The sequence below is a fragment of the Clinocottus analis genome, unplaced genomic scaffold (assembly GCF_023055335.1).
Source record: "Clinocottus analis isolate CAN_PGR_092001 unplaced genomic scaffold, fCliAna1.0.p SCAF_1, whole genome shotgun sequence".
NCBI lineage: Eukaryota > Metazoa > Chordata > Actinopteri > Perciformes > Cottidae > Clinocottus > Clinocottus analis.
The window spans coordinates 12,415,192-12,429,086 of NW_027175820.1; the positions used below are offsets into that span (position 1 = coordinate 12,415,192).

The 13,895-nt window shown below is 38.5% G+C and overlaps 1 protein-coding gene across 1 annotated transcript in view; it reads left to right on the top strand.

Annotated features, from left to right (window-relative positions):
* LOC137784692 (uncharacterized) overlaps positions 1 to 13,515 on the top strand; it is a 58,358-nt gene extending 44,843 nt beyond the window's left edge. Inside the window, 5 exon segments of the mRNA XM_068575555.1 lie at positions 8,406 to 8,554; positions 11,304 to 11,329; positions 11,331 to 11,425; positions 12,721 to 12,876; positions 13,379 to 13,515. Of these exon segments, the coding sequence (XP_068431656.1) occupies positions 8,406 to 8,554; positions 11,304 to 11,329; positions 11,331 to 11,425; positions 12,721 to 12,876; positions 13,379 to 13,515 (563 nt within the window).
* Positions 13,516 to 13,895: the final 380 nt, after the last annotated feature.

Consider the following 13,895-nt stretch of genomic DNA (forward strand, 5'->3'; position numbering starts at 1 on the left):
CCCAGCAGGGATCACAGTTACATTTTTGATCATTCTTAGACACAACTAACTAAGGTCGATTCTCCTTCTGCTCTTACTGAGCAAGTGTTTTGATAGACTAAGCAAATGCTTCATATCATGCCTCTTCAGTAAAGCTTTGTGTGGGTGCATTCGGCTGCTCAACACAAAGCTTTAGGACAAGTAATGTTCCTACATTTTATTTTTTATTTTCATAATGTGGATCTATTAATAATTGTGTGGAGCTCTCACAAATGTTGGATCCCATTTGCCTCACACAGCATGGCCCTTTAGCTACGAGGTCACAATCACATGGCTGTGCCCTCAGCTTTTGTAAGCTTGATGTGAACAATGTGTGCTTTCTGCAAATACCATTACATGGCCCGCTCCAACAGTAATGCCCCATAAATATGCCAGAATCTTGAAAAGCAAAAAAAGAATTACTTGCATACCTAGTTTTGAAACCTTTGCACAGTCATTTCTCTTCTTTTTTCTCTCTCTTTCCTTCCCTCTCTGAAGATCTGCAGGAGAGCTGACAGGGTGCTAATTCACAAACAGAAAGAGAGCCGGGAAAGCGAAGATGTGATTACAAATGCCATGATATAATTCATACAGTGTGTTATTATCAGTAGCAATTCTTAATAATCATACTGGGCCAACGGCCAAACTCATTACTGATCATGGCCTTCCCCTACTCTGGAGTTAGATGCAGGATAAAAATTAACTGCTCTTTTATCCCTCACTTCTTTTACAGTCCCTCAACAAAACACAACCATACAAAAGATTGTTTTATTTCCAGCTTTAGTTGAATAATATTCTTCACTGTATTTTAAATGTGGAATCATACTGTTGGTGGTAGGTTTAAAAAAAGAAACATCCCTAAAAGATCAATAGAGGACCACATATCTGAAGACATGCAACACCTTATCACAGCACACTTTTCAAGAACACCTACACTGCAAGTGTGGATATGATATTTGATGAGAGGGCACAAGTAGTAGAGGAACAAGAGGCAGAGGCTATTCAGTCTGCCTATTTCGGTCCTGAGATATTAGAGGAGGAAACTACAAGGCTCAGGTGTCCGTGGTACTAACCCTGGATCGAGGGTTACCAACAATCCACTATGTATGCACACAAGATACAACACAATAAACCTGATTATTAGAGTGGTGGCATCACATATGAAAGTTATTTACGGGCCAGAGGATATAAAGATGCTGTGTAGTAACCACCTGCCTGTATGATCGTGGTGACTCATTTTGTGTACATTTAGTTTCAACTTAAAATCTTTCAAATGGTAACAATGGAAAATGCTGTCAAATCCCATTATAATACAAAAAAATACAAAACTATACATGAAATACATAGATAAGTAAAAGCCGGTTTCAAGTTTTATTGGACAGTGCTGATAATGTTATTGAAAAGAATCAGAAACTCTTAAATCTTCCTTGAAGAGCTCCCCTGCTGACACACAACCAAGAAACCGCTTCCAGATTTTTCTTCAGCCGAAGAATGTCATGTTTAATTGTAAGTGGACTTAAGGAAACTTGTCAATGCCAGTTATTTTCTCAATATCAATAAAAGAGCTGTGATAGGTATAAAACGAGCCACATTGTTTGCACATCTGCAGTTTCCATTTAATCTTTGACTTTCATTGGTGCCGTCTGCAATCCTTCAAACGTGAGTAATGGGAAACATTAAGCACATGTTTGGGAACAAGTGGTTTTAATTAAAAAACCTCACAGAGTACCTTGGGAAAAAGGAGTTTTTCTTAACATTGTCTTAAATATTTTTTGTTATTTGTTGTGTTGACACACTCAGACCTTAAATGGAAGAAAACATATATATAAGCAGGAAGAAAATGAAAGATTTATTCAAAGTTCAATAATCAAATCACATTTTCTCCGCTGACAAATTACAAACAGCAAACATGTGAAGATACAGCTTCAAACTATTATTAACCCTGACACACAAAGCCTCAGTACTTTTTAGGATGTTGGGTATCCTGTTTACATAACCAAAAAAGGTCCTTTAAACAGATGGGTGGCATATGGAGGCATCTTGAGAAGGCCATACAAAGATTTGCTTTATTAATTCTGACAAGAGAAACCGGCATTAGGGGTTCTCCACTTGAGTCCTTCTTTAAATTATGTGAGCAGTGCTTTGTATAACCCACACATCTCAACTTATTTAAATCGACAGCACTCAAGGTCATTGTGACACCATGACCTTGAGACTTTAAAGGATAATATGTGAGGGCATAATCACTGTAACAGCTCTGATTTTGAGCGCTACAAGACTAAAACACTGTGCTTTAATGTCACCAGCTTGTTTCATCACAATTTAAAAAGTGTCAAAAAGCTTGTGAGATTTGTATTCATAACAAGCTGCACTTGTGCTATATATTACTTATAATGATACGATGATCTACAACACCCTAAAACTATAAATACACAATTTTAAAGAAACAATCTTTCAGCAAGGCTACACACAGCTATTCTGTGTGTTATGGGGGCATCAGTTAAAGGAATAGTTTGTCATTTCGGGGAATATGCGGATTCGGTTTCTTGAAGAGAATTCACTGAGAAGATCAATATTACTCCAATATCTGTAATAAAGCCACAGCCAACAGCCAGTTAAAAGGGGGAAGTGGCTAGTGTGACTTTTCCTAACATCCTATCTTTTTTATTTTGTTTAATCCATACTGAAACTGAAGTGTGTAAATTATGTGACTTTACAAGGGGTTATGTTGTTGGACTATTTCATGGACAGGCTCAGTGACTTTCTGAAATCACTAGTTGTTTGTCTGGCAATCCTCTCATTCATGACAATACTTACGTGGTCCACAATTGTTTATTATCTCACTGCTTATATAGTCAAAGCAGCAACCCCTACTCCACTCCAGGTACTAGTTGGCCATATTAACACAGTAGTCAATGAATATATGTATATGCAAACAATATGTTAGGACATGCTTTACATTGATGTACAGTTATCTTGTGTGATGAATATGATGGAGCAGTTGTTTAGTTATGGAGGCGCACAGCAAGCATCCACCTCATCTGTTGCCTGTATCATGCTCTTCCAAACTGATCTTTAGGTGTCCTTCAAAGGTTTCTGAAAACATTGACTCCTTCCACGCAGCACACTGACTGGACATAATTGACTGAATATAGCTCTACAGAGTACTGAGTGTTTTCAAATTAAATTGCCTAATTTATTAAAATACAACAGGAAGTGTCATCTAACTGGTGTTGTGTTTATGACCACCTGTGATGAGGTTTTCTACCTCTTCAGACAAATTTGGAGGTCTCACCCGGAGGTTAGCTGCTAGCTTAATTGCGTCATACCTGCTCCACCTGTTGGGGTTTACCTAGTAGGCTATTAGCATCATGCTCTGTTGTAGCATGGCTTCTATTTGTGGCCTTCAATCTCTTAAAAACAACGTGTTATTTTTACTTCCGACCAATTACATTAAGACATATAACAAGTGTTGGCATTAGCTAGTTCACGTCACGCATCCATTTTCTGAAAATGTTGTTGAAAGCAAAACTGTGAAGAAAAAAAAAATGGGACATTTGACAATGCTTACCACTGTTTTGAAGCCATTTTCAGATTCCCCAAAGGCTTACGTTACAGCATAAAGAGGTGTTAGGTCAGCTGCTCAATAATGCAGATGTTGAACTTCTTTGCAAATTTGCTGGAGTTTCAATTAAGCCAAAGATGACAGCCGGAAGTGAGGTTTTGCTTTTCTTTAGAAAGTTAACAATAAGGATGTTGTTGAACATGGCTATAAAAAATATATTGGAATTGAATGCTCTGAATAAATTTATATCTTAAATGATCTGATAGAATAATTTTTTTTAAAAGTGCATTTAAGAGAAGAATTTAGAAAAAAAAAATGCAACCCGCAAAATATTCATATAAACACTTTTAGTAAGGCAACACAGGTGTTGACAAGCAATATTAATACTTCATGGAGTTTTACATGCTATATCAATACAGCAGCAAACAACTTTTTTATGAAGCCACTCTTCTTCTGTGTGTTCCAAGTGTAATCCAAGCCTCTGCCTGCTTTGTTGACATTTCCAAGTAGGTTGTGCATGCTTTTGGAGTATGTTTGTGCATGTGAGCGTGCTTCACTGACTAAGTCTGCACTGACCTCATGAAGCAGTTATAGCTGTTAATGTCGTCTTGAGGTAAACACTGTTAGCTCTTTCAGCACTTTAGTGTAGTTTGCTCTGTTAGCGGCGTTAGCACCACAAGCTGAAAACAGCCGGCCCAGCCGTTGCGATGGTGGAAGCTCTTTGAGAGGCAATAAAAATGTGCAATGAAGCCTCTTCCATTGCCATCATGGTTCTGCAGCTCTAAGCCTTCTTGATTCCTACTTTGCAGTTAACAACATCGCTGCTGTGACAATAGAGTTGCAAAGCGGCAAAGACAAAGCACTCGTTACATATCTGAGGTCTGTACTGTATGTGCCCATCTGGAAAAGACATTGGAATAAACAGCTCTCTCTCTCTCTCTCTCTCTCTCTCTCTCTCTTCTCTCTCTCTCTCTCTCTCTCTCTCTCTCTCTCTCTCTCTCTCTCTGTCTCTCTCTCTCTCTCAAAATGCCTCCCAGACCTTCCATGACAGGCCCTCTCCTGGTGATCTAGCCTCCATGATGAATGGCCACCTTTCCACTCTTTATCGCCCCACTAAATCATGCGCTTACCATGCTTTTATGACCAATTTTTGCTGCTTTGTTTTACTATCCCTCCCTTTTTGAATAAAACTCCAAAGGCTTCACTTTTTTGTACTGTACATGGCATCAATCTTTGAGGGTTTATCATTGCATAGGTATTCAGGTGAAGATTTTAGATTTAACTTTATTAATCACATTCCCTGAGACAAATGTGTCAGACCTTGTTTGGACTGGAGAGATGTGCCACAGAAAATGCTCTTATTAAAAGAGCAGATATTTCCATTAATTTAATGTTTTCTAACCTGCATCTGTCATGCAGCACTACTGTTTTTCATTTCCATTGTAATTCTGGAAAAGCATAAATAATTTATGTGAGTGTGGGTCACACTTGGAACTGGTCAGAGCTCAGTTTGCCAGGCAGACAATATGTCAAGGCAGAGGAAACACCCTGAGAAAAAACTGAATTACATTTTTTTCGTGTGATAAATTACTAGACAATAGATTTTGTTCAGTTTATGAATGTCCTCGTCATTTTGTGTACCTACTTCTATCTTCTAAACCCACATTATGTGATGAATGCAAGAAAGCTAACATTGCTGCTCACACACACTGCAATGTTTGATTTTTCAATAAGAAAAGTATAGTTAATACAAGTGGGTTATATAACTTGAATCAAATAAATCAAAAGGCAGGTGTTTTAGCCAAATGTAGGGCTATGGATTGTAATACATTGACAATGTTTAATTTTCGTACCAATAATTATGATTGTGGCAACACATCTGTAATATGTTTGATTAGTTCAAAATGCATCAATAAATATTACGTAAAGGTTTACATTCATTTAAAACAAAAAGATGTATGGATGCTGATACTTTTGGTTTGAAGTTTAGTATACAGGCAAAAAGCCCATGCTGAACACACAAATAAATATCAAGTAGATAACACCTGTGAAAGTGTTTTACTACATTTGCAACTACATTATTGTTGCAGTGCTTTATTCAGCTTTGTCTCTTGCACAGATTCAAAGTAAGGCTGGTTTGACCAGATATGTTGTACTCTCTCTCCCCCTAGCGGACAAATGAAATCCTGTCTCGTTATTTGTCCTGAATGACGTTCATCTGTATGACTTGTTTCCTGATCCAGGGAATCGATTAAAATAAATGGATGGAATTAACAGGGTTTTTTGTAATTGGTTTATATAATATTCAATTAAAACAAATTGTTAAGAATTTAAAAGGAGTTTCACTTGTGTGCCATAAACTATACAGTTCAGTACTATACAGTGATTCACAAGCCAGACAATCGATATTCATGGTTAATTTTTAACCCTTTCCTGATATTTCACAGAGCACAGAAGCCCATTCTGCAGTCACTATGCCTCTTTGAGGTTTTGATGATCCATCAATCACCTAAACAAAGCTTGAGTGCGCGAGCCACTGCCAGGGGAGATCTGACCTGCGGCCTAGCGTGACATTCAGGGAAGGAGTGCTACTCACCCAGGAAATCCTATTACACCAAAGTATGATGGATATCAGAGCTGCGAAAGCTCATATGTGGTCTGACATATAATTTGTTATAATTTGTAAAAAAAAAAAAATGTAAGACCACGATCACCTTTATCCCTGTCTTTCACTTTTTCAAAACTCTGTCCCAATATCTCATATTCCTAAGACCTAGAACACAATGTATTTCTGTCATGTCTTCCTATTCAAAGTCATAATGGCCTCTGACGTATTGAGTTGGTCATTTTAATAAGCAAAATGTGAAAAAAAAAAGATTGATTGAAATAGATGTATTGATAAAAGTTTAACACAAGATTATTACACAGAAAGTAAACATGTAAACTTGCATCATGAAATGAACCATCACATATGTTTCTTGAATCTTAACACAACGTGCTCTATTCACCAAAGACAATGAATAACAACTTACTCAATAATAATAATAATAATAATAATGAATGCACCGTGGTGAGTTATCTATGTTTTATGTCTGGCATTTCTGAAATGTAACATGGCACATTAAATAATGCAGCCCAGTTTTGCTTAGCCATAATGATTTTCCTGGAGTTAAAGGAGTGATTGAACTCCTTTAAATTGTGTTATCTGACTCAAAGAGGTATACCACTGTAGGACTCAAGGATCAAGAATACTAAAGACACAATGATATGCTACTTATGAGCAAAGGTCAAAAGTTCCTCTCCATCATGAAAGTAACATACTCTTCATCAGCACATCGGAGACTGTAAAAAAAACAAAAAAACAGCATGTTGGCAAATATCACATTGTACAATATTACTTTCCTTAAAACTAAAGTTAATGTTAAACAGGCATCGTCCGTACTCTTATCAAAAGTCTACTGTGCTTGTTAGTGCTATATTGATCTTCTGTGTCATATTGATCGTCGAGGGTAAGAATTTATAGCATAAAAATAAATAAGACATCCCAGCATGCAGCCTTTGGATGTCTCAAACTTTTGTTGATGATATTTATCTCCCTCATGAAATGAACTCGTCATAAATATATTGTGTATGTAAATCGCATGTCTTTGTTAACGTTATTTTTGGTCTTCACACAGAGTTTTGTATACCTGTCTCTGAACTTCATGCTTAAGAAATAATTCCAATAATAAATAATTTTAGCTGGCTGCATTCAATTCTGATCAAATTTCCCTCATAATCTTATCCTCTGTCATCATTATAACTCAGGCTCAGTTAAGTTGAATCAGGCCCCTTTTCTTGTCACTTTAAATGAAGAAGCTTTACCAACAGGCTGCTCTTCAAATCCAGATAACTGGAAGGCAAATGTATTCTAATCTCTTAATTCAATCTAACTGATCTTTGACCACAGAAAGCTTTTTCCTTGTTAAGTTGTAATCCCTAGCTGCTTCATCTCCCCAAACTAAATATGCAATTTACATACATTATAGCCCGGGGTCTGTACAGTGTGAGCATCAGCGTAGGAACACTGATGCTCCGCCATGAATGTGTATTTGACGGTCAGTGCTTTTAAGAGACAATCCTGCAGCAATCAAACACTGGTAGGTTGCAATTTAGAGCAACATGGAAGGAAAATGAATTCCCAATGAGTGCCCAATGAAAAATTAGCCAGAGGAGAGTAGTGGACTTTGGCTTGCTGCTGACCTCTAACTGCTTTAATTAAATGGGGAGTTTCCTCTTTCCCTTGAGTAATATAGCCGTGCTCCTCCGTGGCCCATGGCATTGGCAGCCACATGGAGCAGTGATATCTCTACCTATAACCCTGCTTTTATTATCATCACCACTGCTCCTGTCAGATCTATGAATCACTGCCCAGCTGATTCCTGAACAGACGTAAATTCAAATCAACACTATGCTGCAAAGTTCTGTTCATATACAAGGTTATTTCAGTCCGCAGAGGTGGAATACTATTCATTATGTGCCTTCGTTGATGAAAGGGATCATGAATGATTGTCTCTGTCAAGGTGCCTGTCTGCTCCTAACAAAGCTGATGTTCTCTCCGCTATGTGATCTGTCTCAGATGTGTTTGGGCCTTATTAGATTAGACTCAGAGGTATTTACTTATTCATTAGCAACCAAATAAAAGGTACCCATGTCTTAAAGGTCATAGAGAATCCCACTCCCTTAATGTTAATGTTAATGTTTATTACTTGTCTCCTACACAAACTTTTTCCACAGGCATTTTCACTATCTTTTTTAGTGTCTAGTATCTTTTAATTGACAGAGCAGCCAGTGTCAGCACTCACCTCATCACTGTCACGGCCTGATGGAGGTAGAACTCAGTGTTCCACAGGTTCAGACAAATCCACAGGTAAACATTGTCGTGCTGTGATGGCTGCAAGGGCTTCTTGCAAGGGTTTCTTCAGAAGGAGCGTTCCATTTTCAGCTAAGTTGCATTCATTGTTAATATCCACCAACATATTGCAACAACGTCTTTGTGACTGACCATACAGAACATGATGTTGAGATTTATTTTATTTTTTTAAAGGTGTTTGTTCAAGTTGTAAGTCATCACACATTGTGAGACATATCTTAGAAGAAACTTCCTCTAGAGCGGTGGAAAAGCAACCTGATGGCCCTGTAAAAAATAACATAATGACAGAGGACCCAGAGGACCAATGGTGAGGCGTTATTGTAGGGTCAGACTTTCCCATGTGAGTAGTTGATTGAGCCATGCGTTCCAGACGGCAGACCCTGTCTGGACGAAACTTGCGTTGAAGAGTGCAGAGTGAGTGGTCAATATGAAGACCTCCTTAAGTACACAATATGCAACATATATCATTTTCTTCTTCTGACAAATATTAAAAGGGTAATTCCAGCAATTTCGCGCCTCAACAAGTCTTATGGGCAACCAACGCATTTGTATAAGCAGTACTCTGTTAATATGATTTCAAAGCTATATGTATGTGAGTCTGCACATTATGCAGATTTATTTTCTTGTTTGAACACGACGCACTTCAGTGCTACATTTTCAAAATGTAATTAAACCACAAGAACCTGGATCAATTGTTTCAATTTCCAATTTGGATTTAAAAGAAACAAGGTGATCAAGAGTGGTTTAAGAGGTGTCTTTCATAGCAACAATGAGTGTGCCAGTATTCATTACTGTGTGTGTGCGTGTGTTTATGTGCAGTTTGTTCCCCGAAGACCATATCTACCATTGACTCGCCCACATAAACAAGGAGAAAGAGATGTAATCAGACAAGCCATGGACAGTCTCAACACATACATTATTAACATGGCTGAGCATACACAAATATTTGCCCTGCAGTTTTACGAAAGATGTTGCACATCTGAAGTGAAGGCCAGGGCTACTAGTTTAAATGTTTACTTGATTATTTTTGCCTGGTTTGCATTATATGCAGAAATATCACTTTCAAGTTAAGGCAGGAGAACAGCTGTGGCAGAAACACAAAAGTAAAGCATGAAACAAGACTAAGAGCACGCTCCCTTAAAATGGTTGCTCCTGATGTTCCACAGAAGATGTATTTGTGGCATTGTCATGCAGGCCATGTCACTGAAGCACAGAGGGAGCCTCCTGCTCCTCCTCTCGTTTGATTAATACGGCCCTGATTGGTTGCTGAGAGGACAGCTCTGATGACTGATTACTCTGACACTCAGTCCTGGTCTGACTTTGTAGAACCATATTGGAATCAGACGGAGGTCATTCAGATTGCTCTGTTTCTAATGACTCTCACAGAGGGGTTATCAACACGTGATGACATCGTTTTTACTAAACATAAGCCACACCGTCAAGCATCCACACCCACATGTATATTGTCAGCGGCACATGTAAGAAACTGCTGTACACATCAGAATATCAAATCAAGATCAATTAATTAGAGATAGGTCCAGACAACAGGATTAAAACATCACTTTCTACAACTTTGTTTTGATGTACGTCAAACATTGAAGGGTGCATCAGAAAAGCTTTTAATTCAATCAAAAGTAAATACAATTTCTGGTCAAAATGTGTTTCTCTCTTGTCCCAGTATCTGTATGCGCAATATACAGAATAAAACACAGATTAAATTGTGATTTCTTTAAGTTTAAGTGCTTTTTTTAAGTATACTTTTCTTAAACATCATATCTCATTGCATAAGCTCCACAATCATTTCACATTAAAGAGAAGCGCTATTTAATGACACCATATGACCACCAACCTTCACTTGAATCTCCAACCTGAAGGAGCATGAAAAAGGTATGACATCTTGTCTCTAATTGTCTACCGTATTCACGAAGTACAGTCAACATTTGGAGTGGCTGATGTTGGCTTTAACTGACACTTCTGTGTCTGAAGTCTGGTGAAGTCTGAAGAAGAACTTTCTCTGATGGTTGTTTCCTCTCTTTAATCTCCAGCTGTTCTGAATGAGAGAGACTGCAACAACAGTCACAGAGTCAAGGGACAGACAGTGGACTCTGCTGTGGCCAGTGTGCAATAAATAACATGCCCTTGTTTTTCATCTCAGATGCAAGTTCTGTGAAAGAAACTGACACTTTATAGACATATTTCCCATACATATCAGCCAAAGGATCTCTTTACTATTTCTGGAAATCATGTAGATGAGGGCCAGAGACAGAGATGTAGGGTATATTTCGGTCAGGCAGTCATTAAAATCTGTGGAGGTGCTAGCTGTAGGCTGGATTCAGTTACTTCTTAGAAATGACAAAATTGCCAAGGGACTCTATCTAATCATAGCCCATTTAATTGCACCACTACGTCTGGGATTGTGTGCCAATGTTCAATTACCTTCAAATGCATAATAGCAACCAGATACATGCTTTTATATGTAAAAGACATGCATAGAAATACATTTGACAATTGGCATATGAGCCACTACAGCATGGTCCTTTGGTGTTTTCTTTTTTTCAAGCTGGTCATCATCTGATCTCCATCCTGTCTTTTTCAACACTAATCCATGCACAAAACCTCCTGCCTTGTCTTGCGTCAACCTTCACAGCTTTCTGAGTGCCAATGCACTCACACACCTATCAGCATGATCACCTTTCTCACCCCCCCATTAATCTCCCTCCACACATACACACTCACACACCGTCACAAAGGTTCAATCCCACCTTGCAGTATGCACCGTGAACTCCCATAATGCTTTGTTGCTCTCAGTTCCCAGCTCTGGTCTCACCTCGGAGTCAGACAACACAAAGAAGACTGTGTGGGAGACGTGTTTGAGTCCATGAAGCAGCAACTCCTCCTGCTGGTGGAATGCACACAACACATCTGTGACTGTGAGTGTTGCAGTTTTTAGATCGATGACAGGATACTTTGGAGACCAAATACATAAAGAACTTTTTATTCTGTCATTGCAGGATAATATTATAGCAACCGACACAGGGTTTCACATGTGTTAGTTCATGTTGATGCGTTGTTTAAAACGCCATGTATGTGGGGCAGCGCGGCAAGACGCTCTTTATCTCTTGTTACAGTCTAACGTATCGTCCTTGGTAGAACAAATAGTGAGTTGTGGCCTTTTGTGTTTCCCAATGTAACTTTATATTACTATGAACTATTTGTTAAGCTTGCCTTCAAAACCATATTCTTCTTGTTCCCATCAATCCAGTCAGTCTGTGAAACGGTGACTGTGGATTGTAATTTATGTTCTGCCCACTTGCCATCCTCCATTGCACCAGACAAATCATTTCTTTCTTCTGGTGTTCTGTCCTGTATTAGTTTATTTTCTTGACCTTTTTCGTCTGTAGTTTAGTCTGAGTGGTCAGACTTCAGAGAGAATTCTGTAATAATAACAGGATGTGATGAGGTCTTTGGCAGGCAGCTGATCTTAATGGCCCATTTACCTGAGGCAGCAACAGAAGAGGCAGGCTGGAGGCCCGAATTTATTCAACTCTGCCCCACAGCTCTGGAAAGATAGCCATCATAATCTTTTATTCAAACATCTTTTCAACCGCCACAATTTTACTTTTCCTTTACTGTCAAAAAAGAATAAAAATACCACAGCACCTATAGGGAGACAAGGACACTTACCTATTCTGAGTGTCAATGCTGCGAAAGATTTTCCATTACATAAAAGTACACAAACAAATCTATCTCAGAAAATTCTGGGATTTCCAATCTTGGTTTTGCATTCAATGTAATTTTATTTAATTCTTATCAGGGTAACCAAAGAACTATTTTTCACCGGTTATCCATACAACTGATTTCACCAGATTTTATTAACTAAAGCTAAAATTACCCTGAACTTTTTTCCAAAAGTTTGTCAGAAAAGAGCCTGGATCTTCATTTTTCCCTTTTCAATACAAATTATTGGTTTGGGTTGAAAATAAATTATTTCTTTATTTAAAAATAACAATTTACATTCTTCGGGAAATCTTGAGCACATAAAGAGTATAGTACAGCATAGTAGAGTACAATTAAACCTCATCACTGAATCTCATTCAAGTCTTGCCTTTCTTACAGTCATTGTTAATGCCAACAATTCCCAGATAACACTTTTCATAAGTGCACAGCCTTTTCATTGAATTGTATGCTTTCTTCCTAAATGTGTCCTCTTACTTCTGTCTCGCAGACTATCCAGGTTTGAAGAGTCCTAAGATGGTTCGACATCTGTGTCTACAGGTCCATCTGCTGCCAGAAAAAGCAACCTGTGAGCAGCGGGGGAGGTTTGGGAGCTCCTGCTGATCCTGCCTCCCCCTGTGAAGTGTGGCCTGGCAGATGTTGGACGGTGCGAGGAACACTGCTAGGAGAGGGAGGAAAACAGGACAGGGACTATGTCCAGTAGGAGCCACTGCTGCAGTTTACACTAGCAAGAAAATACTTGCTGAATGATCTATCTTAAAATAAGTGTGTCAAACTTTTGAACTGCACTGCACTTGTAGTGTCATAATCAAGACATTATGAAGTTCCACATTCACATTGAGCTCTATAGCATTGACAATAAGTTTAGTTTGTTATTCACCTCTTGTGCTCATCATGGTCTGCTGCAGCTTCTCCTCCTCGTTCAGGCGATGGCCTGAACTCAAGACCAGCAAATTGAGCAAAGAGCTTCACCAATAAACTCCCCCTCAGACATGTTAACATGTGAGCACTCACAAAACTATCTATATGGTTTTGAGCCTGCATTAGAATAGTCCAACTCTGTCATACCATCAAAATAATAAATCGGTTCAGTTCAGTTTTTAGTGGGTCTCCCCTGTTTCCATGAAATGTAAACGTATTGCCGCCAGACACTGATGTCTGTGTATCACACAGGTCTATTCAAGTGGCTTGCTCGCTGCCACCACGGACTGGCACTGAGGTGTACACTCATAGTGACGCTGCCAATGTGCCTCCAGCATACAACAACCACTTAACCAAGGAGTGAAGGAGCATTATGAGCTTGAGACAAAAGAGAGTAACATAAACACAAACAGCTACACATGTTACATGTTACCAACTACTGCGGAAAAAAACGTGTTTTGGACCCACAAGAGTGAAGCTATAATCATTCTTAATTTAAAAATGCATCTTTGTATCAAATATTGTTTCTTTCGTCTGAAATGGGACATTAAAACAAAAATGTAATTCATTTTCGACAGAAACATGAGAAACACATCATTAATAACATTCAGCATGTCACAAAAGGCAATTTGATAAACAAGGCATAAAAGCTGCAACTGAAGTTAAAAATAAACATAAATCTCTCACTTTGATTTCATCTGTAGTGTGTTTGACTTGCACACAAAGCTAAAGTGAACGGCCCAT